This window comes from Passer montanus, unplaced genomic scaffold, assembly GCF_014805655.1.
Source record: "Passer montanus isolate IOZ18808 unplaced genomic scaffold, ASM1480565v1 scaffold33, whole genome shotgun sequence".
In the NCBI taxonomy this organism is placed as follows: domain Eukaryota; kingdom Metazoa; phylum Chordata; class Aves; order Passeriformes; family Passeridae; genus Passer; species Passer montanus.
The window spans coordinates 3,914,143-3,938,997 of record NW_024368041.1 but is presented as its reverse complement, the minus strand read 5'-3'; the positions used below and the strand labels follow the sequence as shown (position 1 = coordinate 3,938,997).

The following is a 24,855-nucleotide window of genomic DNA, read 5'->3' as shown; positions in this document are numbered from 1 at the left end:
GTATGTTACTGTTAAGAGGAGAAAAATCGGAACATTTATTTTGGATTTTCTCTGTTTGGGAGCACTTAATGTTTCAGCTTTGGTGCTTCTTGTTCCTGGCTGCTTCACAGTTTCTGTTCAGATACATATAATATAAATAGCAACATCCATGCAAATCTTCTTTCAGCTTCTGATTCTGACATAAAATCCCAGGATCTGCATGGAGCTCACAACCTTTTCTTTTCCACTTTTTCAAGGAGGCTGATGCACAGCAGAGATAGAAATATTAGCTTTACACTGATTACATGGGACCAAGGAAGCTTTAGAAAGCACAAAAGCCTATTTTAATAAATGGTATGACTCATGCCTGAGAAATCAGGCCATTTTCATAACTGGCTTTTCCCCCAAATCCCTCCCACCACTTCAATTCCCCATGATTTTTAGCACTGATAATCTGTGTGCATCTCCACCGTGGTGATTAATGTTTTCTCCCAGCTGAAAGCTGCAGTCCCCAGTAGGACACATCCAGTGAGGCACTCCAGCTGCTCTGCACGTCCCCACAAACAACACTGTCACCAGGCGAGCTCCTGGCTGGAGCCAGGGAACGGCTGCTCCATGTTGAGGGAGCAGCGGGAAGGAGATCAAAGTTACAAGGAGCCAGATGAGCAGCTTTTCTCAAGAGAGCAGAGGACACATTGAAGTGTGTGCTTGTTTGTGTGACAGTGTGCCTGTGCTAGGGTTAAGAGGAAGAGGCTATAAACATGAGCAGAGTGTATGGATTTTTCAGTGTGGATATGTCATATCTTTCTCCACTTAAACACAAAAGCAGCACTGATTTCTTTCCAGCAATGCACAACATATTTCCAAGTCTTTGCACAAGGTAGCAACCCCAGTCTACTCAAAGTACACTTTATCTTTTTAATGAGGTAGTTCCTCTATTAAAATGATGTGAAATGCAGTTTGAAGTTGCAGATCATTCTAGACTTTCACTATTACTGGTTTCAATAATCTGTGCCTTCATACAGCCAGTCACAGATGACCATATCAGTTTTGACCTCGAGAGTGGCAGGATATTACCCCAAAAGAGCAACATCATGCCAAGAACAAATGCAGGATGATGAGACATACCCTGACAGGCTGCGGGGGCCAGCAGGGGCTCGGGGTTATCTGAAGGAGAGCACAGCTGCAGCTGCTTCCACCTGCACCCAAAGTGTGCCCAGGGAAGGGTCTGGCCCTCACTCCATGTCATTTTGTTTTCTCCCTCCCCTCTCCAAAGCAGAACCAGTGTTTAAAAGGGAAGGAAACAAATCACCACATAAAATACAAGTTCCTTAAAAAAATGTCTCTCTCTATGGATAGCACAGAGCTTGCTGAGCCAGCCTCCTCTGTGCCTCAGGCCTTTGGCCAGCATAATTTTGGTACCTTGCCAGAGAAACAGTGGAAGTGTGTGTCCACTTTGGCTTTCACAAAGCAGTGGTGAGTCTGTGGGCTTGGCAAAGAGTGAGGCTGCTGAGAGCTGCAGAGCGGCTGCGCAGTGTTCAGCCAGACCCCTGCCCACTGTGCCACCCCAGCCCACAGTTCAGCCAGCCCCCAGCACACAGTGCCACCCAGCCCACAGTTCAGGCAGCCCCCCGTGCCATCCCAGCCCACAGTTCAGCCAGACCCCAGCCCACAGTGCCACCCCAGCCCACAGTTCAGCCAGACCCCAGCACCCAGTGCCACCCAGCTCACAGTTCAGGCAGCCCCCAGCCCCCAGTGCCACCCAGCTCACAGTTCAGGCAGCCCACCATGCCCACCTCTGCCACAGCACCCAGCCACTCCCGTGCTGCCCCTCTCCCACTGCCCTGCACCAACACACATGGGGCTGGAGGAGAGTAACTGGCACTTTATTCAGCATTGGACAATGCTTTTCCCACTCCTCTCAAAGCCTTCCTGTTTTTCTGCAAATCTGGCACTGCAAATGCATTTTAATCATGGCACCTATTCAGATTAGTTTCCTTTTACACATTGATGAATTCCACCTGCTTGGATCTCCCACAAATCCTGGGAGAGAGACTACAGATGTTCAGTGAGCACAGGGCCCTGGATCTTGGGTCTTGGATTCCCTGCACTGCATAAACACAACACTTGCATTTCCACCTTTTATGAATGTTTATATGCTACACAGACCATAGATAAGCCCACCTGTGCATGTATTCAACCATCACATTAAAGTCTTGGCAGTGCAGCTGTACTAAAAATTGTATTTTTTTCTTATTTGGCTTACAAGGAATTCACTTTGAACAGACAATGGAGCTAAGCTTGAACTGCTCTTGTTTCCACTGATCCCCTTGTATAAAACTACAAGGGAGATTCTGGCACTGCAATACAAAATCTGGAGAGCTGTTCCAGCTCATCCTAAGGGTGAAGTCAGTAAGCATGTCCAGAAATAAACAGGTCCTGGAACTGTAAGCAGGTCCAGAAAAAAAAGCTGTGTTATAACTGCAGCTCTCTGAGCTATAACTAGGGAGGGTTTTCAATGAATTGTAGTATATTCATGTAGTCCAAAAAAAGTCTAGGCAACTTTTATACTGTCTTTAAAGAATCAGGATTACAGTAAACTGCCAAAAAGTTCCTTGGGAACTGAAATTTAGAGTATCCTGTTCTTATTAAGGTGGTATGTTCTGATCAGTGCATTAACATGTTATTTCTGTTGCCTTAAATTAAGTATGCAGATACATGTTTCTAAATACATTTTGTCTTTCCAGCCAGTTTGCCATCTATTTGCAGTATATTTTCAAATACACATTACCTACTCTAGCATGAAAAGCCAGTGTTGAATCACACACATTTAAGCAGTCTTTTTGGTTTGTATATGAGGATTTATCATCTTTAATTTAGTAAGTTTACAGAACATAGCCAACTGCTTTTCTTTGCTTCCAAATAAAGTATGGAAAGTACAGTCTGTGGCAAGGGAAGCAGAAGATGAAAAGGCCCATCTGGGTATCTCTTTTTTTCTTTTGTTGCAGCTGTTAAAAACTGAAACCCGTTCTCTGTCAGAAAAATAAAATTCAATAGTTAATATGAAAAGAATTTTTGATCTGTTATTTACATAAAGCACGTGGCTCTTTCAAAAACCAAATCCATTCTTGCTGTCGATAAAGACAACTGCAAGAAGAGCACAATGAGAAGCTGACATACTAAGGAGCTGGGGGTTTATACAATTACATAAAAAAGTTCTTATTCTTTGACTTGTTAGAGGGGCAAAATCATGAAAAATATGCAAAGTGGTTTCCAGATTTAGCATAAGCAGATAAATTACTGTGGATGAGGTTACTGTCCCTACACATGGGAACTGCTGCACAAATAAGTGAGTGCTTCTCCCTGGCATCAGCATGGGGGCAACAGGACTTAAAAAAACAAAGTTGTGTTGCAGGACATCATAGACTAACTGAAGGCTTGTGTTTTACTGAGATAAATCAAGGCATCATCTGTAAAAATGTAATGTTTTATAATTTTTAGCATAATGAAAGCTTGGATATATCCAAGGGCTGATGTGATTCAGGTTTTAGATCAACTAGAAAATTTGTTTTAAAAATATATGTGATGATTTTGGAGAATAAAGCCTATGATAAATTAAGTCAAGGATTTATGGTATGGTTCAATGATACTTGTAAACTTCTATGTGCAGTTGTTATTTCCAAGAAAGGGGTTCCAAAGAGAAATCTTGAATTAAGGAAGAGTACATTTCACATACATGGCAAGTTTTCACTTTGCAAGTGAATCATAATCAACTAATCATAAGCAGTTGGACATCTAAATATAGAAGCACATACTTCATTATTCACAGCAATTTTAGAAGACAAGGAAAGCTTTTCAACAAAAGCAAGAGAAATAATACTTTGTTAGATATTTAATCCACTTCCACAATTATAACAAACTTTCAGTTGTACCATGTGTTTTGATACTTAAAACTAAATGCACTGATCATCTTCAGAAAGGAAACTCTGCTGTATAAAGGTACAGAGTCCTTGCAAAGAATAGGGACAATTAAATATAGATGTAAGACTTTGCTGCAGAGACAGGGATATAGCACATGTCAACATTTACTGTTCTCACTAAGTCACTACAAAGTGTTGGTTTTCATCTCAGAAAGTAATTTGCACAGTGGAGTTTGCAGATAAAAGATTAACTCTTGGAAGGAGATAAGCACCTGCTTCTGTGCTAAGCCAGCAGAATACGTCTACCTTGAACACACCAGGTCTGATCTACTGCAATTATCTCAATAAAACTTTTTAAAATTGAAAGGTATTTTAAAGGATGGTGGAGGCTGAAGATACTGATATCATGTCTAAGACATCTTACCATCTAAAAATCCTAGCACTGACAAAATCATATAATCATTTAGGTTGAAAAAGACCTCTAAGATCATGAAGCTCAACCATTAACCTGACACTGCCAAGTTCACCACTAACCCATGTCCTTAAGTGTCACATCTACACATCTTTAAATTCCTGTAGGGATGGTGACTCCATCCCTTCCCTGGGCAGTTCCAATTCAAGACAACTCTTTCAGAGAAGAAATTTTTCCTAATACCCAACCTAAACTTGCCCTGGTGCAACCTGAGGTCTTTTCTTCTTGCCCTGTCACTGTTATCTGGGAGAAGAGACTGATCCCACCTGGCTACAGCCTCCTTTCAGGGAGTTGTAGAGAGTGACAAGGTCTCCCCTGGGCCTCCTTTTCTCCAGGCTAAACACCCCCAGCTCCCTCAGCTGCTCCTCTCAGACTTGTGCTCCAGACCCTTCCCCAGCTCTGTTGCCCTTCCCTGGACACACTCCAGCCCCTCAATGTCCTTGTAGTGAGGGGCCCAGACCTGGACCCAGCTCTCGAGGTGTGGCCTCGCCAGTGATGAGTACAGGGGGACAATCCCTGTCCTGGTCCTGCTGGCCACACTGTATCTGATCCAGGCCAGGATGCCTTTGGCCTTCTTGGCCCTCTGGTTTCATCTTCTTTTCCAATGGGCACCTTTGCAGCCACTCATCTCCAAGCCTGGAGTGTTGGATGGGGTTCCTTGCATGGGGTTCTTGTGACCCAAGTGCAGAATCCAGCACTTGGCCTTGTTGAACCTCACACCACTGGCTTTAGGCCATCTCTCCAGACTGTCCAGATCCCTCTGCAGAGCTCTCCTACCTTCCAGAAGATCAATACTCCCAACCAACTTGTTCTCATGCACAAAGTCACCTTTACTTCCCCTGATCCCTTGATAAAGGCTTCTTAATAAAGATAATTAAGAGGGCTGGCCCCATTAATGAGTCCTGGCCCCAATACCGAGCCCTGGGGAATACTCCAGGCCTGGCCATCCAGCCAATGTTTTGCCCTCTGAAGACTGCACCCATCCACACCCTGGGAATCCAGTTTCTGCTGAACGTCAGGAAACAGTATCAAAGGCTTTACTGAAGTCCAGGCAGACCATGTGTTCCAAAGACAGCTGCTAGGCTGCCATCTCCAAAGGCACTCATACACCCCTCAATCATTCAGCAGAGCAAAGCATCACCAGACCTCTTCTGCTGCTGGTCTGAGTCTGGGAGTCCACATCCCAACCCCCTGGAGCAGAGTGGACAGTCATTGCAAAATGCTTCATGCTGAACCATGCTGTGATCACTGCTCAGGGAAGATGCTGGGGGCATGTCAGGGAAGAAGTCTGAGTCTGGGAGTCCACATCCCAACCCCCTGGAGCAGAGTGGACAGTCATTGCAAAATGCTTCATGCTGAACCATGCTGTGATCACTGCTCAGGGAGATGCTGGGGGCATGTCAGGGAAGAAATCACACCAAGCACATGGACTTGAAGGTCAGAAACAGCTTGAGAAACCACAGCCACAAAAGAGACAGGATGTCATGTGGCATGAGAAGATGAGTTTGGCTGCTCAGGCCCCTTGAAGGTCAGAAACAGCTTGAGAAACCACAAGCACAAAAGACACAGGATGTGATGTGGCATGACAAGATGAGTTCGGCTGCTCAGGCCCCCATTTCTCACAGGCTCAAATGGCAGCACACACAGTACTATCTGTGGTACAAGGCAATCTCTCTGTGTTTACATCCCACAATATATTAAAAAGTATTCATAAATGAGCTATGGTTTGGTTCCTGCCACGGAAGAAATGCATCTTGCAAGTTGTAGGTGCTATCCTAAGACAGCACTGGTTTCTCTTAACAGTATTAACCAAATTAACCAAATTTAAATTTAACTTATTTATCACTGGAGAGTCCAGACTTTAAAAGTTTCTGCAAGGCAGGCAGATGTTTCTCCATCCCTCAAGCTTTCATACCCAATGAGTCCTTGGAGGAGGACAGGAAGACTCTGCCTGTCATGTCAGCAGTGCTCTGCTGTTGTGGCTGCAGGTGCAGGGTAAGTTCTTCAGAAAGGGCTATAAGCAAGTATGAGTCAAAAATTACTCCATAAAGAGCTCTGTGAATATCCTCTTTTGTCCTTGGACATCTCAGTATCTCTGTTTGCCAAACTGAGAAAGGGCTGTGACTATGTGTGGATGCTCAGACTGTTCTCCGCCTGCCCCCAGACCATCCTTGCTTTGGCCTGATCTACCTGGGAGCTGGCAGCTGGCAGAGAACTTCTTCTCCTGCTGACCACGGTATCTAATCTGTCCCTCCATGCCCATATGAAGAAGAACTAAGAAAGACCCAGCCTCCTGGAGGAAAGTTTTATCTATTAACATTATCAAGCTCTACATACCTCACCGGATGGGCTTTTCTACAGCTGAGAAATGTGCTTTGTGCACCTTTTGTCCCTGCCTTTATTTTATGTGCATCACCAAACTTACAACTCTTCCCACAGTCTTTATTTCTATATTCTGGATGAAGGCCATCAATGTTCACAAATGCCAAGTAACTACTGGCAACTACAATCCCCACACCAGCCTTCAAGAAATGCAAAATGCACAATTCCCTTCTACTTATGGGGGCTTTATTCCATATTACATGGGGTACCAATACACAGCAAAGGAAATCTGGGTCCTATTTGTGATAATGGTGTTTTGTGGGTTATGATTTCACAGAATCACAGAATATTCTGAGTTGGAAGGGACCCACAAGAGTCACTGAGTCCAACTCTTAAGTGAATGGCCCATATGGGGATCAAACCCACAACTTTGCATTTTTAGCACCACACTCCAACCAATGGAACAAATCTTCTTGATATGTCTGGGCCAGTGAGATTTTGGCAGGAAGCAATCCAGCACTTAAGTACATTTCATCATTTTCATGCACGGCAGGGGAAATATGTATAGTTACATGTGTCCAAAGAGATCAGGAAGATTATTTTAAAAATGAGAATTTGATGATCTTGCAGTGTTTATACAATTCCTCTTAAACCACTGTTTTCCTTTTTAAAATTAGCATGGGTGTTTGTTTCCTGTGTGAAACCTGGTTGGTGCTGACCAATTAAAGTGAAGAAAAATGTGTCAGGAAGCCATTTTGAACACAGTGCCTCAGCTGCAGAATACAGCTTCTCTGAGTAATTGAAATGAAAGTCAGTATTAGCAAAAAGACATTGCGTAACTCGGTTGTGGCTGGAAAATTACTACTTAGATTGGCAACTTGATGCAACTATTTCTATTACTTTAGGTGGGGTAAGAAATACTTCATAAGAAAAATACAGCAAGTTTTATTTTATTCCATATTGTGGATATCAAACAATACTGCTAGGAAAAGATTGCCTTTAGGACAGGAAATGTTTTATTCTCCACTGCTGTTCAGTCAAGAGTCTTTCTGCTGGTTCTGCCAACAAGGATGCCAATTAGTGTCCAGTAACATTTTGGTGTTGCTCATGAGAGACAAAACAAGGAAGCACAGAATGGTGAAATGAATTTATAGTACTAAGACACAGAAAAATAGTTTTCTTTTGTTTTTTAATTGGATCTAGAACTCTGTAAGATGGGTGGGAGAGTGTTGGGAAGAGAATGCCTTTCCTGCTGTTTTACAGTTTACATCCCTAATTCTGTACTGGAAGTTCTCATTCCGAGCTCCCTTTTCAGAGGAAGACAGCGTTACAAGAATCTTCAATGTGCACAGATCATATCCAGTTTGCTAAGATGAACCCCAAACCAGCTCCATGTTAATTCTGTCAGTATTTTCATCAGTATTCATAACACTACCTGAACAAATTGTTGTAGTGAAATGAATGAAATCTCCTTTCACAAAGGAGAAAGTGTGAACAAAGCATGTTCACTCATAGAAGACAAATCTCAAGGACACCACTCAGTTTTACTTTACTCCCAGCATCCCCATCAAATCCTTGTGAAATCCCCACTCAGTTATGTTTGTTTTATTAAAAACTGGGTGAGGAAGATGACAGTACCTTGCAGCAATGACGTGGTGTGGACAAGTGAGAAGACCACTTTCCCAGCAATCAACTAATTCCCAGAACCCTGTCTTTACTTCATGAGTTTCAAATCTCTTTCTAAGAGGGTGCTTTGCACACGCTCTTGACTACAAGAAAATGATGGGCAGGGGATAAATCTGCAGAATGGCCAGGGCTGTCCCTAGAGGAGCAGGGCCAGTGCCACTCAGGAATGACCCCTGAAACCTGGCTTGACAGGGGCAAAATTATTTCCCTGCAAATGTGCCCTGCTGAGCATTTGTCTTAGTTAATGAAACAATGGTTGATCTGCCAGAAAAGCCACATCCTGACTTTCTTAGCTCTGCAAATATCTCAGCATCTAAGAAAACCAGCTTTGCACCAAATGTTAAGTCCTGACTTTATTTTCTCTGCAAAAAACATCTGTATCAGCATAAATCCCACTTATATTTTTAAATTGTTTTTTTGTTAGTGTCCTGGTTTGGGACCTCAGGACAGTAAGGAAAGTTTACCACATATGTAATACACAGAAAATGTTCAGGTAAAAATAGGAATGAAATCACTTCTGCTGTAAAAAGGAGGGGTGGCATACCTTTCCTGTCCATCAAGCTCTGAGCAGTTGGCACCCTATAAATCATAGGAAGCACAGAAGTAATTATAGAACTGGAAGCTGATCACTGTAAACATTCAGAAGGAGCTCCCTGTAATTGCAAGTTAACGTGCACATGATTAGAACCATGACAGAACTGTGCAGGCCACTTACATGCCCACTTTTCTCTATTCATTAAAATTAGGTTTTCTCATTAAGTAACAAGCAACCGAGTAAATCTAGCACCTTGTGTACTAACAGCCTGCTGATATCATCTGTTAACTCTCTGTCAGAATTAGGTTTGGTGCAACAACACTTGGACTACCAGGATATGATTATTTTCCCAATGTGCACTAAATAATGTAGGTACCAACTTCTGCTATTCTGCTTTCATCTCCTGGCACCCCTTCATTGCTCCAGAGCTACTGCCACTTCTATGGTGGGCAAAGCCTGGTCATAGAAGGGCAACATGCACTGAGAACAGATAGTGACAACACGTAAAATGGGGCCAGGGGTGTTCATTTCTTCACCTTCATGGCAGTAGAGAGAGAAAACTGTCTCCTCCACCATTAACAGAAGGAGCTTCTTAGTGAATGTATTTCTGGTGTATTTAACAGACACATTATACTGGACCACGAAGAAATATTTGTTTCCTGCCTCAAAGAAGTTATACCACCAGGACAAATACAATAACACTTCAACCAAAAGTGACATCCTCCTTCCTGCCCAAACATACTAGAACAACTCTGCTACATGCCCAAGAGAGAAAGCTGCTTTTCTAGCATCAGACTATGCTCTGCTCTGCCTACAAGTAGAGAGATACACAGATCCTGAAATCTTTATCCTGCATACAGAATTTAGCTTATTTATGGTCCTAATCCCTATTTGTTCCTTACAAATCTATTTACATCAATTATATACATTGCAGATAGCAAGTTCTACAAGTTAATTATTACGAGTGTAGGAGTACTGATTTTCATCCACATCCTGAAGTCGTTATTACACAGTTTCAAATTCTAGCCATATTCTGCATTTAAGGAAGCATTTCAGAACTAATACAATGCACTTTTGGAAAAGCCACCCTTCTACCAAATAAAGTTACTTAGACTCCTATCTGAAATGATTTAGAACCTAACCATATTGTGATCAGAAAGACAAGGGCCCCTCCACGTGATTTGAGCAGAAGAAAGTGCTACAGTAGGTGTGGCTCTCACTGCTTGGCAGAAGGTTTCTCACCGTGCTGGATAATGCCGTGCTCCAAAAGCCTGCGGCCGAGCTGCTCTGCTTCGCTGCGCGTCGCGGCCTCTCCCTCCTGGACCAGCCACTCCACGAACTCCGACGCGACAAAGGTCCGCTCGTACTTCACGCCTTCCTCTTCCCTGGCTTGCAGAAGGCTGTTCTCAGAACTCATCAGCCTGGTGTGGTGGGGGGGAAAATTGGTAGGGAAAATGGTTCTTCAGAAAAGCGGTTCCAGATCTATTCTGGCAAATCTCATTTATATCAAGCAAATGCATATGAAGCTTTCACTGACTTACTAAATCTTTCCTCAGGCTATCAATCTACTTAGGAAGTGAATGAAAACTGCTTAGTAAAGAAATTTAGGCTTTATATCCCCATGTGAAGTTAATGCTTTCTTGTTTTCTCCCCTAAAAGAAAATCAGATTTTTAGGTTTTGCATTTCCCCTATTTAGTGTTTAACATTCTCTAAAAGTTACTGTATAATCAGCTTTGAAAAAAAATTAGCCTAAAAGCACCAGAATGTGACTAATGTGTTCAAAGATTCCTAATTAATATTAACAGTTAACAGGACTATGCCCCAAAGTCATTTTGAAAATTCTCTCCATAAGCTCTAAAACAGTTGCAGAAAAATTCAAGAGAAGGAAAAAAGGTAGTTCTGTGGTTTGGGGGCGGATAAATATTGTGCATCCAACATTTGATGATGCAGCTGCAGTCAGTGAGTTGCACATTAACCTGAGCACATTTTAACATCTGAGGCTCACATTCTCTGTGCCTCAGCTGGCTCTCTGTAACACCAGTCAGATGAACATCATGAGATGTCCCAAAATCTCCTAGCAACTGGCATGTGAGTAGCTGAAGGATACTAATAAAACTCTGCTATTCAAGATACCTATGCAAATGACACAGTCTTAAAAAAAATAGTCTCAATATTTTGTTAATGCAAAAGACAGTTTTAAAAAATAAATGAGAATCATTTCTTTGTAATACAGAATTCCGCTTTTTGGGGGGAGACTGAGCCCCAGAGCATCCCTATTAACCTAATTTTTTTTCGTAACTATTTTATTTATTATAGGCTAATAATAGGACTAGCATAAGACTTTCAGAATAATAGTTCAAGAACTGTTTTTCCCATGTAAGAGTAACAAGTCCCCTCCCTCCACCAACTATATTGAAATAAGGGCACATCTGAACTACAACAGTCATATTCTGGAAGTATTGAATCTTTGCCCTTCTGACAAAGGAATTGAAATTCAAGTAAATCCATACAGGAGTCATCTACTTCTTAAACTGACAGCATGTCCAGAGATTACAGAATACAACTTCATCTCCTTTGGGAAGCATCAGAAACATCTGTGCCATAGGAACACAGAGAGAAGTTTCATTTGAAATTACAGTGAAGAGGTTTGACATGGTCCAACCTCTGTTATTTCATCTAAAAGACTCTTCTCTTGACTTTAATGAGCACTAACCTGAGGCCTGAGCCTATAGGATCTGACCACCAGGTAGGAGATCATCAAACCAGGCCAAGGCTGCTCAGCCACAGCTGTGTGCCAGTGGTGGCACAGAGAACTGCTGGTTTAGATGGTGTGTCATTGCCAGCACCTCTGAGCTGAGTAAGAGCTGAGAAAGCCAAATTAGCTGAAGACAACGTATCGACTCCAGAATTCTTGCAGACTTCATTATTTTTTAATATTTTAATTTACAGGCATCTTGTTCCACTGCATTTTGTTCCAGGCTCACCACCCCTAATACAGACCTACTATGCTCCAAGGGGCTATCTTTAAATGTGTCTCATTCACCAGACTTAAAATTCTCATTCCACCCCAGAAAAAAAATGCAAACCCAAAGCTTGTGTCTTTTTGTACCATCTGCTGCATGGCTACCCAGAACTGGTTACCCAGGCTCTGCAGGCACCAAATAAAAAATCCTTAGGATTACATTAATTGTTCTTTGATGAGTCTATAATTAGTTGACCTCCTCATTGAAATCGCAGATAGAAAGGTCCTTGAAAAGGCAGTGCTAATGGTTAGATTTTTACAGAGACACAAAAGGAATCTGGAAAAATATCAAGTGGAAAAACACTCAGTTTGACATTTCACACCCTTCTGCATAAGCCCAGAATAGCACTGCAAAGGATTTGGACTTGTGAACAAACAGACACGACAAATTGCCAGTTTAAGAAGCCCAGACACAGCAATCCATGGACTTACGTCACTCACTGAAGTAAATCACTGTAATTCCATGGCTGTCAACAAAACTGTACCAATTTACATCAATCAAAAACCTGGCCTTTCATTAGGCAGAACTGGAAACTTCCTTTTACTCATCCATTTTTCCCTTGTTCCAAAAAAGCATGAGGCTGTTAATGCCAAAATGTATTATTTGCTACAACTGGTGTTGTCCTGCATTAAAGGAATGTATTTATCCAAACACTGAAATTCAAACTCCTTTTCAAAAGAAATCTTTAGCCTTGTTTTTATCAAAATAACTGCACCAGAGGATAAAAGCAAGTCAACCACTGATGAGTTAAACTGAAAGTGATTCCAAGAATGCAGTCTCAAAATTATCTGAAAGATTTCCTGAAATTAAAACCATAAATCTGCACTTCTTTCACTGTGAAATCTGGTTCAAAAATCTCAGTTGATGTCAGCATCATGAAATGACTTATAGCTCCTATACATGACTGCACGAGAAACAACAGTCTTGTGTGTCTGACCAAACCCTACTGAGAATTACAAACATAAAAATAAGACGCCTGCAACAACTTGATTTTTTTTTTAAGGTACAAAAGGTCTGTGCTGGATTTATAAAAGATTTGCAGGGAGAGTTTTGTTGAACAGGAAACATGTTTATCTCATTCAACCTCTCTGGACAGTCCAGTAGAGCTTGAAAGCTGATACCAACCTTAGATTTTATAAACTATTCAACAATTTCAGACAAGACTGTAGGAAATCCAGTTTTCATCTCTAGTTATAAACCTGAACCTCAAAGCATATTCACAGACAGGATTACCAAAGTTTGCAATGATGTGCAGGGAATCTGAAGTGGTTCATGATTTTCAGTGCAAATGAAGGGAGAATACAATCAGAGACTGATTTTAAATCTCCTAATCCCACAGGTACAGCCACTGAAGATGCCCACAGTGGGTGAAGGGGATAATGCACAAGAAAGGAGTGTTCAGGTTATGAGGAGCTTTGTGGTCATGCAGAAAAGAGATGAGAAAGGGAGCTCCTCAGCAGAGGGACAGTCTTGATGTTCCCATGTCCCAGGGCAGAGAATAAGGCATTTACCCAAAACAGCTGTCTGAATGTAAGGAACCTGCCTAAGACATCCATGCAACAATCTCTGGATCTTCCTAAAGCATTTTGTTCATTTTACCCACTGAGGGTACAAATTTGCATGGACTGGTGTTGGGTAATGTCTGCAACTTTGGCAAGCACAAACTACCTTGGCTTCTCAACCTAGTAGTACTCCAGCCCAAATCAGAGAGTGGAAAAGAGCAGGAAATAATTATAATGTCTATCTTAAATTAGCAAAGTCTAGTGAAGATCAGCAAATTCTACAAAATTAGACACAGATTTTCAAAATGTGTTGGATTTGGATAGATTTCCTTTGGCATAGCTGCATTTCTCTTGCAATCAGGCCCACAGGCATTTTGATAAACAAGTTGAATATGCTGGTAAATGACTTAATGTTTGTACATTAATACTTTTCTCTGGTTGCTGCCATTTAGTAATTATTTTAATAGCACTGAATTAATATTTTCTTTCTCAAGACTATCAGCAAACTGATACAACAGCTCGATTACACAATCACACATCTCACTGTAGAGCTCTTCCTGACTTTCAGCATTAGATTTTGAGTTTAAAGTGCATCCAACGAAATTGTGAAGGTGTTGCTAATAAAGGTGCATAGGCAAGGGAACTAACAAAATCTGAAATCTCTGCACAGGGGATTTGCTAAAATAAACAAAGTGAAGCCCAGGTATGCCTTCTTATCTCCCATGAATATAAAATACTTCCGATGATCCATGGAGAATTTTGACTACCTTTGGCTGTCACATACTGATTTTGAAATGACACGTATTTTTAATTTATACTGTATTTAGCACTCAGGGCTGTTTTTAAAAATTTCTGAACCCTTCAAATATGTTGCCTAGGAGCAAGTACCTCTCAAGGATGCAGTTATGTTCAGATACAGGTGCTGCTTTTGGCATTAACTCCTTTGCCAATACAGGAACACTCCATATAGCTATGAATGTTTTTCTGCTACTACAGAGTTAGACAAACTGGTTCACAGACATTGGTTTGGGGATATTTCTCCATTCAGAGAAATGGTGATGGAGCAGACACTAATAGAACAGAGTTCTTTCTATTATGCTCCTTTCATGCAGAGACTGACATCAGCCTTGCCAACAAAATTTTATTTTTCTTATGCATAATTGAAATAGAAATATAGACTTAAAAAATCACTGTAGATACACTAATCTGCTTTTCAGAGTATGGGTCAGGCTTGTAGACACTGCATGTTTACTGAGTCTAAAGAGCAAATGCTGTGCTTAGAAGAGTTTGAAGGTAACTGATTCATTTCACCTGCCCCAGTGCATAGAATGGAGGATTTTCTCCAGTGATGCATTTCCTTATTTCTTATACAATTTACTATAATAAATAGTCACAGTCACTTTGTCTTGGGAAATTTTATATGATGGGTGTAACAAAAGGAGTGGCATTTACAATGATTTGTTTATATTTTGGGTTAACTGCTCTTTCACCAAACTGATCTTCAGAGCTAGCTAACCTTGATAATAATATTTATTATCAGCTTTTAAACTTGTGAGTTTCCTGAATGCTTTCTTCTCAGAAGGAAACAAATTTCCTTCATGGAGAAAACACAGCATCTCTCCTGGCTGCTGCACGCTTCTGCTCCAAACAAGCAGGAGGGTGGGTGGTATTCAGTCTAAAGCAATACTTCAAGCTTTTTGGTAAATAACACATCACAATTTGTATCATATGATGTATCATATGCCAATATGCATTTTCTTCTCTCTGCTTGAAAGTACCATGTCAAAATCTCTACATCCTGAATAAAAATGTCTTTAATATTAGGAAGTATCATTAAGATAGTTGCTTGATGGAAGTAATCCAGTGGGATATTTAGTATCTCAGTATTATCTAATATTTAGTATCTCAGTATTATCTAATTTAAACAGATTATTCTCTATTTAAATTAGATAATCAGATACTCTTGGTTGGGTAGGTGGTTTTTTTGAAATTGTTTTTAACATAACTCTTCTGATGTTGAAACGTTGCAGATACTGAAGATGCATCTCACCTATGATTTAAAATTGTACCTCCCTGTGAAGCTGTAGATGTGGAATCTCCACAGACATGTAGCTGCTTGTTCAATAATGTTTTAGGAATTATAATTATGCTTTTACATAGAAAATAATTCTGTAATTATTTGAATTATTTAGACAAATAATTCTGTAATTATTTTTACAGAATAGATTTCAAGGGCTTCTATTGACACTGAATTCTCATATAGGATATATTTATAATCTGGGGCATCAGATTTTAAAGAAAATGCCTCTAGTGAATTGGTAGAAAAGCAAAAGAAAAATAGGAGAGGGAAGGACTCCCAGCTGAAGTAATGGAATTGACCAGACCCATTCCTGCATAAATTGAAAGCCTCTGATGGTTCCAAAATAGATTAACAGGTATCATCTGCCTCACACAGCACTATTATCAACATATTACAAATACTGAATGCAACATACTTTTCATAGAGTCTTTGTCCTCTCATGAACACCTTCACCTCATTGTCCAGTGGAAACGTCCCGTCATCTTTTCTGAAGCGGTAGAACAGTTTGACATCCTTGAATTCTTTATGCTCATCACAGACTGAAACATAAAATAATTAAACAAACAAAAAAAAAATCTTCACATACATGTTAAGTGGCTGAGGACACATTTAGCACGTAGCACTGCTGAGCTTCAAAGCAAGCACGTGTAGAGCCTAACCCTGTGAATTTCTCAGCACACAGCTTTACTCCATTCTAATGAAAGGCTGGAGAAAACATTGAGAGGTAACCAAATTTCTTGGTGAGATGGAGAAGTGTCCATCAGTTTTGTGAGTATTACTGCAAACATAAAGACCAAAAAACCATCCATCTACTACATACCCAGAAAACTTTTTGATAAAAAGCCTGTTGGCTTGTTTGTTTAAAAGGACATCAGAGTAGAATGCCCAATAATTTAAGGTTTGCCAAACTTCCTAAAGTTATTCATATTGGTTAGCAGTGTTGTAGGAAACCTGAGAGCTCCTAAAGAAACAGTTAAAACCAAAGCCTTCTGCCTTCTTAAAACTGCCTCAATTGCTCTGCCATGCCAGCTAGCAAATGGTAGGTACAAAAATGAGCACACCAAGAAATGGCAGATTAGGTTTGTAGAACAGCAGCTGGGCAACAGCAACAGGGCTCCTGTAAATGCAGAACAGAGCTCCATCAAGGGCATAAACTGATATGAAAGATATCCCAAGCAAGCTGCTCCTAGCACAGCTGTCAACCCACGTACATGGGGGATCTTCTGCACCACAGAAGCAGGAACTGGTGTTCCTTTCTCTTGACATGGCACTTGAAAGAATGTTCTAAGCATCCTGCAGAACTTGACAGGACCTCTCTGAATTTACCTGCCCAAGCTCACTTCACAAAGTATTTTATTAGAGTGCAATACATGAACATTTTCAAGAAACACCTGTTCGATTTCTAATATCTACACACATATATATAAAATTTATTTTACAGTTTTCAACTGGATCGTAGGGTAGAAAATGCTTGAAGGCTGTTAGAGCTTCAACAAGCATTCAGCAATAAAATATCTATTGCTCAATTAAATTAAGTTGCTCAGGCATCCACGCAACTCTTCACTGACATTTTCTCAATAGAGGATTAAGTAGACAGATTTGAATACCCTATAATTACTTTATTCTTTAACTATCTACCGTGAGTCCCAGTTTCCATAACAACCCAGAATTTTCATTTAATAGCCAAGCAGAAGCTGTAGAAGTGGCACTCATTCAATATGTGCATTTCTGACTTTAATTAAGGTGTTGTTAATGTACTGCAGACAGCAGCAGCATTGCTGCACATACAATGACCTCTGCATAAAGTCAACATTCGACTGTTCAGAGTCACTCAGTTTTCTCTTTAAAAAGAAACAAATAGCACATTTGCCATTTTGAAATGGGTAATACTAAAGGCTTGAAATTGAGGCCTAGGATCTTCTTTGCTCATGTGCTTCCCAGCCTCTTTGTGCCCCAAAAGGCAGCTAAATGCTACCAGTGAACTGGCAGTCTTTTCATCAGCATGAATTGTTATTCAAGAAGCTGAAAGGAACAGATCTCAAATAGACAACAAGTTTAGGAGAAAATTAATCAGGGCACAGCCAGACCACTAACTTTCTTGCAGCTGTACCAGCACTAATGTTTGTGCAGCTGCTGTGAGGGCCAGAGCCAGGGAACTAATCCACGTGAGAAAAATGATTTATTTTTTTTTTTCTGGCTGATTTTTCAGATGGGTTTTTCAGCTGGAGAACTGTGCTCTTAGGAGCAGGGAAATGAGGGCAGCAGGGAGAGGGGAGACACAATCCAGCTGGGGCTGCTCTGGAGACAGAGAAGCAGTGCCACAGTCTCCAGTAAGTTTCCCCCCTGCCATGAGGAACATCAGTCCACACCTCCTCAGGCTCTCATCTCCTTCAGGACACAGGTGACCTTGCATAGCAGCACAGCTCAAGAGATGCTCCATATCTGGCAGGGAAAGGATCCTACCTGTCCTATACTTGGCTGAAGAGCAGGAGTGAGATTTCCCTTTGTCTCACAGCAGTTAATAAATTTAGCTTAGAACACTTTAGCAGGTGATACTGCACTTACCATGGTGGATAATGCTGTGATCCAGTAATTTCTGCACCAGTTTAATGGCTGTCTCCCTGTCGGAGGCCTCTTTGTGGTCGATCAGCCAGTCAATCAGCTCTTTGGCAACGAAGCAGTTCGGGTACGTTTTGAGGTGGTGTCGCCGATCCTTAATGACCTTTTCTTCGTGCAGTCGGAGCCTGGGGGTCAAATCACTGTGTAAACACCATTTGCAAAGAGCCCCTGTGACAGCAAATTGGGGTGACAGCAGAGCAGTGGCACCCACGCCTTGCTCACAGGATGGGCTTTGCAGGTGTGGGGCAGAAAAGTCACACATCCAGAGCTGGCATCTCACAACCAAGGAACCCACAGCAACCATTTGTTACAACTTTAAATCCCATAATTGGAAAAACTTGTTTTCTGCTCAGTGGAAAAGTTTAAAAAACTGAAGAACAGCACAGCATATAAAGTCCATTAAAATACTTCCCGTAGGTCAATTAAACTGTCAATAATTTGGAATTAATTTTCCCACATTACCACTAATGCATTCCATATTATTTTAGAGTATCGCTGCTGTAGATTTTTTTTAATCTCATTAGTTTTTGCAGCTGTAGTTTCTCTCTTGGTTGCGTAACTGCATTTTGCCTCCAACTACACAACAAGGATAGCACTTATGATTTAAAATTCAGGTGCGAAGCTGCTCCAGCACAGCGTAATCTATCATTAAAAAGTTGCCTCCTACTCCAAATAAAGGAAACTGATTTCTCGCTTAGGCATCTGTTGACAAATTCTCTCTGCAAAATCTCCCTCGTCATCCTGAAAACAAGTTGGTTGAGATGTTTGGGTCAGAATGCAAGATCCTGATTAAAGTAATACCTTGAGGTTCCAAGGCTCTGCATCTTTATGTTCAGTCATTTTTTTCCAAATAAACAAAATAAGAAACATTAGCAATAAATTGGTAGATAAAGGTTTTCAAGTTGTTTGAAGTTTTATGCTTTTTTGTTCCATTTTAATGAATCATATCAGAAAAGCTGGTTTTGTAATGTCTATATGACAGTTCTGAGGAAAGTGCAAAAACAACAATGCTTGGGCTCCTATCAAAAACAGAAACATTGCTGCTCATTTCCAAGTGGCCAGGGTCCTACCTTGAAAACACTCTCACTGACTGCAAAGAGCCCTGAGTAATGCTATAATAATTGTAGGTAGTACAAGGGTAATAGCACAGAAGGGTGTTAACATGAGCCTGAAGAAGTACAGAGAAGGAGTATGAGAAATTTTTCTCTCAACGAAATTCCAGTATGAAACAATAATTTCTCTTTAAAATCATAAAAAGGGAAAATATTTTGCTGAAATCAATGAAGGAAATTTATCAGGGCATCAGACAAGACTTATGTAGGCTTCTACCTAAAAATACTAGTAAAGCAATGCTTTGTTCTGCAGCATTTAGCCTTGAAGTACACTGGAATTGCCAATCTGGGATGTGAATTCAAACCAGAATTGCAGACATCATAAAAAAACAAGCAAGATTTTTTAAAAATACTGATGAATCAGATTAGCATTCTGGAAAGAAATGCTGATAAATATCCCACAGATTGTGAAATTCTCTGAGCTAAAATACTTTTGCTTAAAGCATTTTTTCCAGATGTGCCCTAACAGCTGTGGCTATGCTTAGAAAGAAAAGCATTCACAGTTTTAATTATAAAGCATGCAATTATCAGTATGTCTGATGGAGCTTTACAAATTAAAATACATTCCAAGTTCTGTTAATGTTCATCTGGTCTTATGTCACACAATAACCTGCAAGAACAAAGCTAGGAAAGGAGTGTATCACACAAAGGCAGACAGCTCAATCCAGCTTTCAGTCAGCAGTGTAAGTCTAAATGGATGGAGTTCATCTGACACAAGAGGAAAAACCCCTTCTACAAAATTCTTTGTCCACATGTTGCACAGGAGCATACCAGGACTGGTCTGACATTTCACAAACAAGCCAGTAGTCAAGAGCCCCAGAAATGAGCATTTATGCTCATTCTAACTTAAATTCCAACTGCAGGCTTTCCTCTGACATGTCAAAAGACACAAGTTCCCACTACAATCTTTTGCCTTACTCAGAAAAAGGGTCCCTCTGTACATCTTTCTGTCTACATTTAGAAAACTCATAGGTATTCATAATCTGAATTATTTCCACTCACTTGCTAAAGTGGATACAAATTTGCTAAGAGGATACAAAATCATTAAATCAAAGAAAACATGACAACATAACCCTTAACAAACCTGAATTTCCACATGAATGTGTGAATTTCTCCTGCAGTCTACACCAATTATGTCCACACTGAATTATGTCCAGGCTTATTTATTTGGAATAACACAAAAGGAATTCAGATCTTCTCTTTGGTGGTGTACACTGTTGTCTTTGTCAAGGCTCCCTCACCTGTACAAATCTGCTAAAAATCAAACTATGGAGGAGAAGTAGCTCAATAAATTGACACTGTACGTAGGTTACATTACAATTGTAGAAGCCTCAGGTAAAGTTATTGAGTATATATTGCAGTGTGCTAATCAAAGGTTCAGGCAGGAATTCAAAAATGTGTCTGTGCTCAGAAGTATTTATCAGAAGCCAAGTCAAATGGAATAAAAAGGAACAAAATATACCAGTGAATACAATTATACACTGGAACCAATACTCAAGTGGTAAATTCTTTATCCCTTGGCTTGAGAAGTAGGTTTCTCACCCAAAGTCCTTGATGTTTTCCCTTTAAGTAATGTTAATCACTTTATGTCTGCTAATCTGCATGATGACTGGAAAACACCTAATTTAGCATCAAACACATTCTTCTCACTAGAAGAAGTTTTTCTCAAGAGCTGTTCAAGAGAATTAGCTGACTGACAAACCCTGACCAGTTTGAGAGGAGAAAGGGGAGAAGATAGGCAAAAAACAAGGGGTCATAGGGGGACACCTTGATTCAACAAGCCTTTGAAATATTGACCCACTTTCTTCAACTTAATAGCTTAACACCAGAAAACAATTTTGTGTGTACCACTATCTCACCCATATATAATTCCATATATTTTTCAAGATCACCTGCCAGATTTTGCATGAGGCCATAGTCTGCCCTACCTCAGGAAAACATTGTGAGTGAGATCCAGAGCACTTGAGCAATTGCCTGTGAAGGTTAACAGGCATATGCAAGCCTTTAATATTTAGTCTGCCCTACCTCAGGAAAACATTGTGAGTGAGATCCAGAGCATGTGAGCAATTGCCTGTGAAGGTTAACAGCGTATGCAAGTCTTTAATATCTACAAATTTATATCCATGACCCTTACTCATGCTTACAACAAATAAAGGCTGTATTTGCAAGCATGCATGCTAGAATCGTTTTCTTGGGGGTTTGTCTAAACAGGAGTTGTTCCTAATTGACAATATGTAGGGACTCTTGCTCCAAACAGAAATGTCTTCCTCCTACATAGCATGGAACAAGATAACTTGGAACACACTGCTCCTGCTTTGCAGCAAATGTGTTCAGACCTTTCTGGAACAATGTTATTTGTTGAGATGCCATTAGGCACTTTTATGATAATGGAAACATCTAAATTTTTGCCCAGAAATGAAGAAACAGGCACTAACTTGGGATGAAATTGTTCTTGCAGCTACATGAAACTTGCATTTTGGTTTTCATGGATGGGGGCATTTTTATTTCCACCAGGGACATTATGCATTCTGAAGTTCCTTGCCTCTTTTCTGAACCAGTGGGTAAGGATTTATGAGACAGTGCCTGCACAACAGCTTTCCTTTCCAACCCCAGAAAAGGCCAGCATGCTGGATGAATACATGTCATTAACTGAACTACAGTCCAAATATCTCACCCAGCTACCTTCCTCTATTAAGTCAAGTAGTTTATGCTTGGCTAACATAGATCTTACAAAGCATTATCCAATCTTGAGTTCTATGAACGAAAAAAAAAAAACCAAACCAAAAACAAAACAAAAAACAAACAAACAAACAAACCAAAAAAAACTTCATGCTCTTCCTGGTAATTTTCTGAATAATTAATCTGCCAATTCCCACATTCTATATAGTCCCTATGCTTATCTTAGCAAGGCTCAAAAAAATGGGCAAGGAACAGGTTGGTCCCTGACACTAAATAAACAACATGGTATGAAGACTTTCATAACGTGCTCCACCCTTTTACCTCTTTTAGGCTTCCTGAGACTATCACACACACATGAAATGTACATGTAATAGAACCATAGAATCGCAGACACACAGTTTGGGTTCAACAGGACCTTTCAAGGTCATCTAGTCCAACATGAGCAGGAACATCTTCCATTATATCAAGTTGCTCAGAGCCCCTTCATGCTGACCTTGAATGTTTCCAGGGATTGGGGCACCTATCACCTCTCTGGGCAACCTGTTCCAGTATTTCACCACCCTTACTGTGCAAAACTTCTTCCTTATATCTAGTCTGAATTTACCTCTTCTAATTTAAACCATTACCCCTGTCCTATTGCAACAGGTCTTGCTAAAAAGTTGGTTCCCATGATTTTTTTAAGCCCCTTTTAAGTATTGAAAGACCACAATGAGGTCTCTTCCTCAGGCTGCACAGCCCCAACACTCTCAGTCTGTGTTTCTGTTTTCACAAGGGGTGCTCTATCTCTCTAATCATCTTCAGGGCTCTTCTCTGGACCTGCTCCAACAGGCCCATGTCCTTCCTGTGCTGAGGACTCCACAGCTGGACACAGCACTGCAGGTGGGGTCCCACCAGAGTGGAGGACAGTGGCAGAACCAAATCACTCAAACTGCTGTCCACAATGCTTTGGGTGAAACAATGTGGTGTTTAATGGAAGAACAAAATACCAGTGAGATCACTTAAAATAGAAATCCCTATCAGAATTTGCTAATTATTGAACAATACACACTGATGATGTAATTAGTCACAGCACAATGCACGTCCTGCCTCAGCATGCTTAACTGCTGCTGAGGAGTTCTGGCATGCTCCTGGGTTACTGCTCATGTGCTACACCTTGCATAACACCCTTGGTGGCAGGGACTATCCCAGACTGAGCACTGCCAGGCAGCATTCATTAAACTACGACAATTCTATCAAATTTGGGTAAACTGAACAAAACTGTATTAGATCCCTTGAAAATTAGTAGCTATATGCAGAGAGGCAAAGCCCTGCAGGTGGTTTCTACCATCTTAAAATTCTTTCACGAGTTTCTTGTATTTACAGAACCTCTATAAGTGAAGGATTTACTTATTTCCAAGGAAAACTAGTAATGATGTCCTTTGTGAGAAATATACATGGACAAAAGAAGCGTCTTGCCAAAGATAAGGACAATTCATGGTGGCCAAAGAGCACAGATTTTTCGCCTCTTCTCAAGCGACATCCTACATCCTCCACTGGTAGGTAGAATTGCCTCTTTCTGTTTGAAATAGAACAGATTTGTATCCTCCCAGAGGTCACAAAATTTGGTGTTTCTAACATAAACATATGACCTGTCTACAGGATGATAGACGGGCATCTTACTAAAAGATCACATTTTCCAAAGCATCTCAGTGACTTTGAAACAGAAGTCCCACTGAAATTTAAAACTTACAAGTCAGTTACACACCTGATTCATTACAAAATACATTAGTATAAGGTCGTATTTGTGTATATATACATATCCAGGATAAAACTACTTAAAATGTCCTTAATCCTAAACTTTTGTCTTTGCACTGTCAGCAAAAAAATAAAATAGGTCAGTGAGGATATGAACTTTGTACACAGAAGCAATCGTGAAGGTACTCTGTGAATGCAGTGTGTGTTGCTGGGACAAGCATTTCCAGCTGGGCTTGCCAAGTCTCAGCTGAAGTGTCAGCGTTTCACTGCTGCCTGTTCCTCTTTCTATTTATGCTTCAGCTCCGCAATCACTTACTTCTGTTACTTGATATTCACAGGAGCTAAATTACCCTTTAAAACATGGGGTCATGCTGGAAATAAGATGAAGATATTTTTGTTTTGGTAGCTGTAGCAGAGCAGGAATTCTGCGATTTTAAATACATTTAGAAAGAGTGTTTTCAAAGCAGCTCCTAATAGCAGCTCTCATCACTGTGACAATCTCCCTTTTTTGCCGACAGCCATGTATGTAGTCAAAGTGAGGAGACGCCAGAACACAGAGCCATCAACCATCTCTTGATACACTGCAGAGAAAATCCTAAAGCGTCCAAAGAAGTAACAGCTTACCAGTGTCCCTGTGGCTTTAAATAAAATATTGTGGCTGCCTCTTTATGAAGTCTTTTTTAATACATTCAGAAAGTACTAAGGCCACTAAGCTTGCAACCAAAGGTGCACAAGGACATCCCCAATACTCATAATATCTTACTAACACTGTCAGGGACTAAAGCAAACTCTGGGGAACAGACACAGGCATTGCTCAGGGTCTGGGATGAAATCAACATGATGTCTCTTAGAAACTCTCTTTCAGCCCACAAATTCAGGCCAGAAATTCAGAGCCACAGCCTCCAGAGTACCCCAGACTGCAGAAGAAATTAAATCTGTGTGTTTGTATTGATCTGTCATAAAACTAGAGATCCCTTGTAAAACCTGCAGAAGCTGTGAAGTGACTAATCTCCCTGCCTGCCAAGCCATTTCATTGCATTTCACTTTAAAGTAAAATGTGTTCAAACATGAATAATATATCGAACTGCCTGTGCACTTGAACCTTGAGAGATTCTGTCTTGCTGGAAAGCATAAAACTGGGGTTTATAAATAGGAAAACACAGAATACAGGCAAGTTTTTATTTCACTTGC

The 24,855-nt window shown here is 40.6% G+C and overlaps 1 protein-coding gene across 1 annotated transcript in view; it reads right to left on the bottom strand.

Annotated features, from left to right (window-relative positions):
* DEPTOR (DEP domain containing MTOR interacting protein) overlaps positions 1-24,855 on the bottom strand; it is a 78,369-nt gene that overhangs the window by 34,220 nt on the left and 19,294 nt on the right. The window contains exons 2-4 of the mRNA XM_039715403.1: positions 18,086-18,264; positions 15,936-16,059; positions 10,157-10,335 (exon numbers count right to left, since the gene is read on the bottom strand). Of these exons, the coding sequence (XP_039571337.1) occupies positions 10,157-10,335; positions 15,936-16,059; positions 18,086-18,264 (482 nt within the window). The remainder of the gene's footprint in view (positions 1-10,156; positions 10,336-15,935; positions 16,060-18,085; positions 18,265-24,855) is intronic.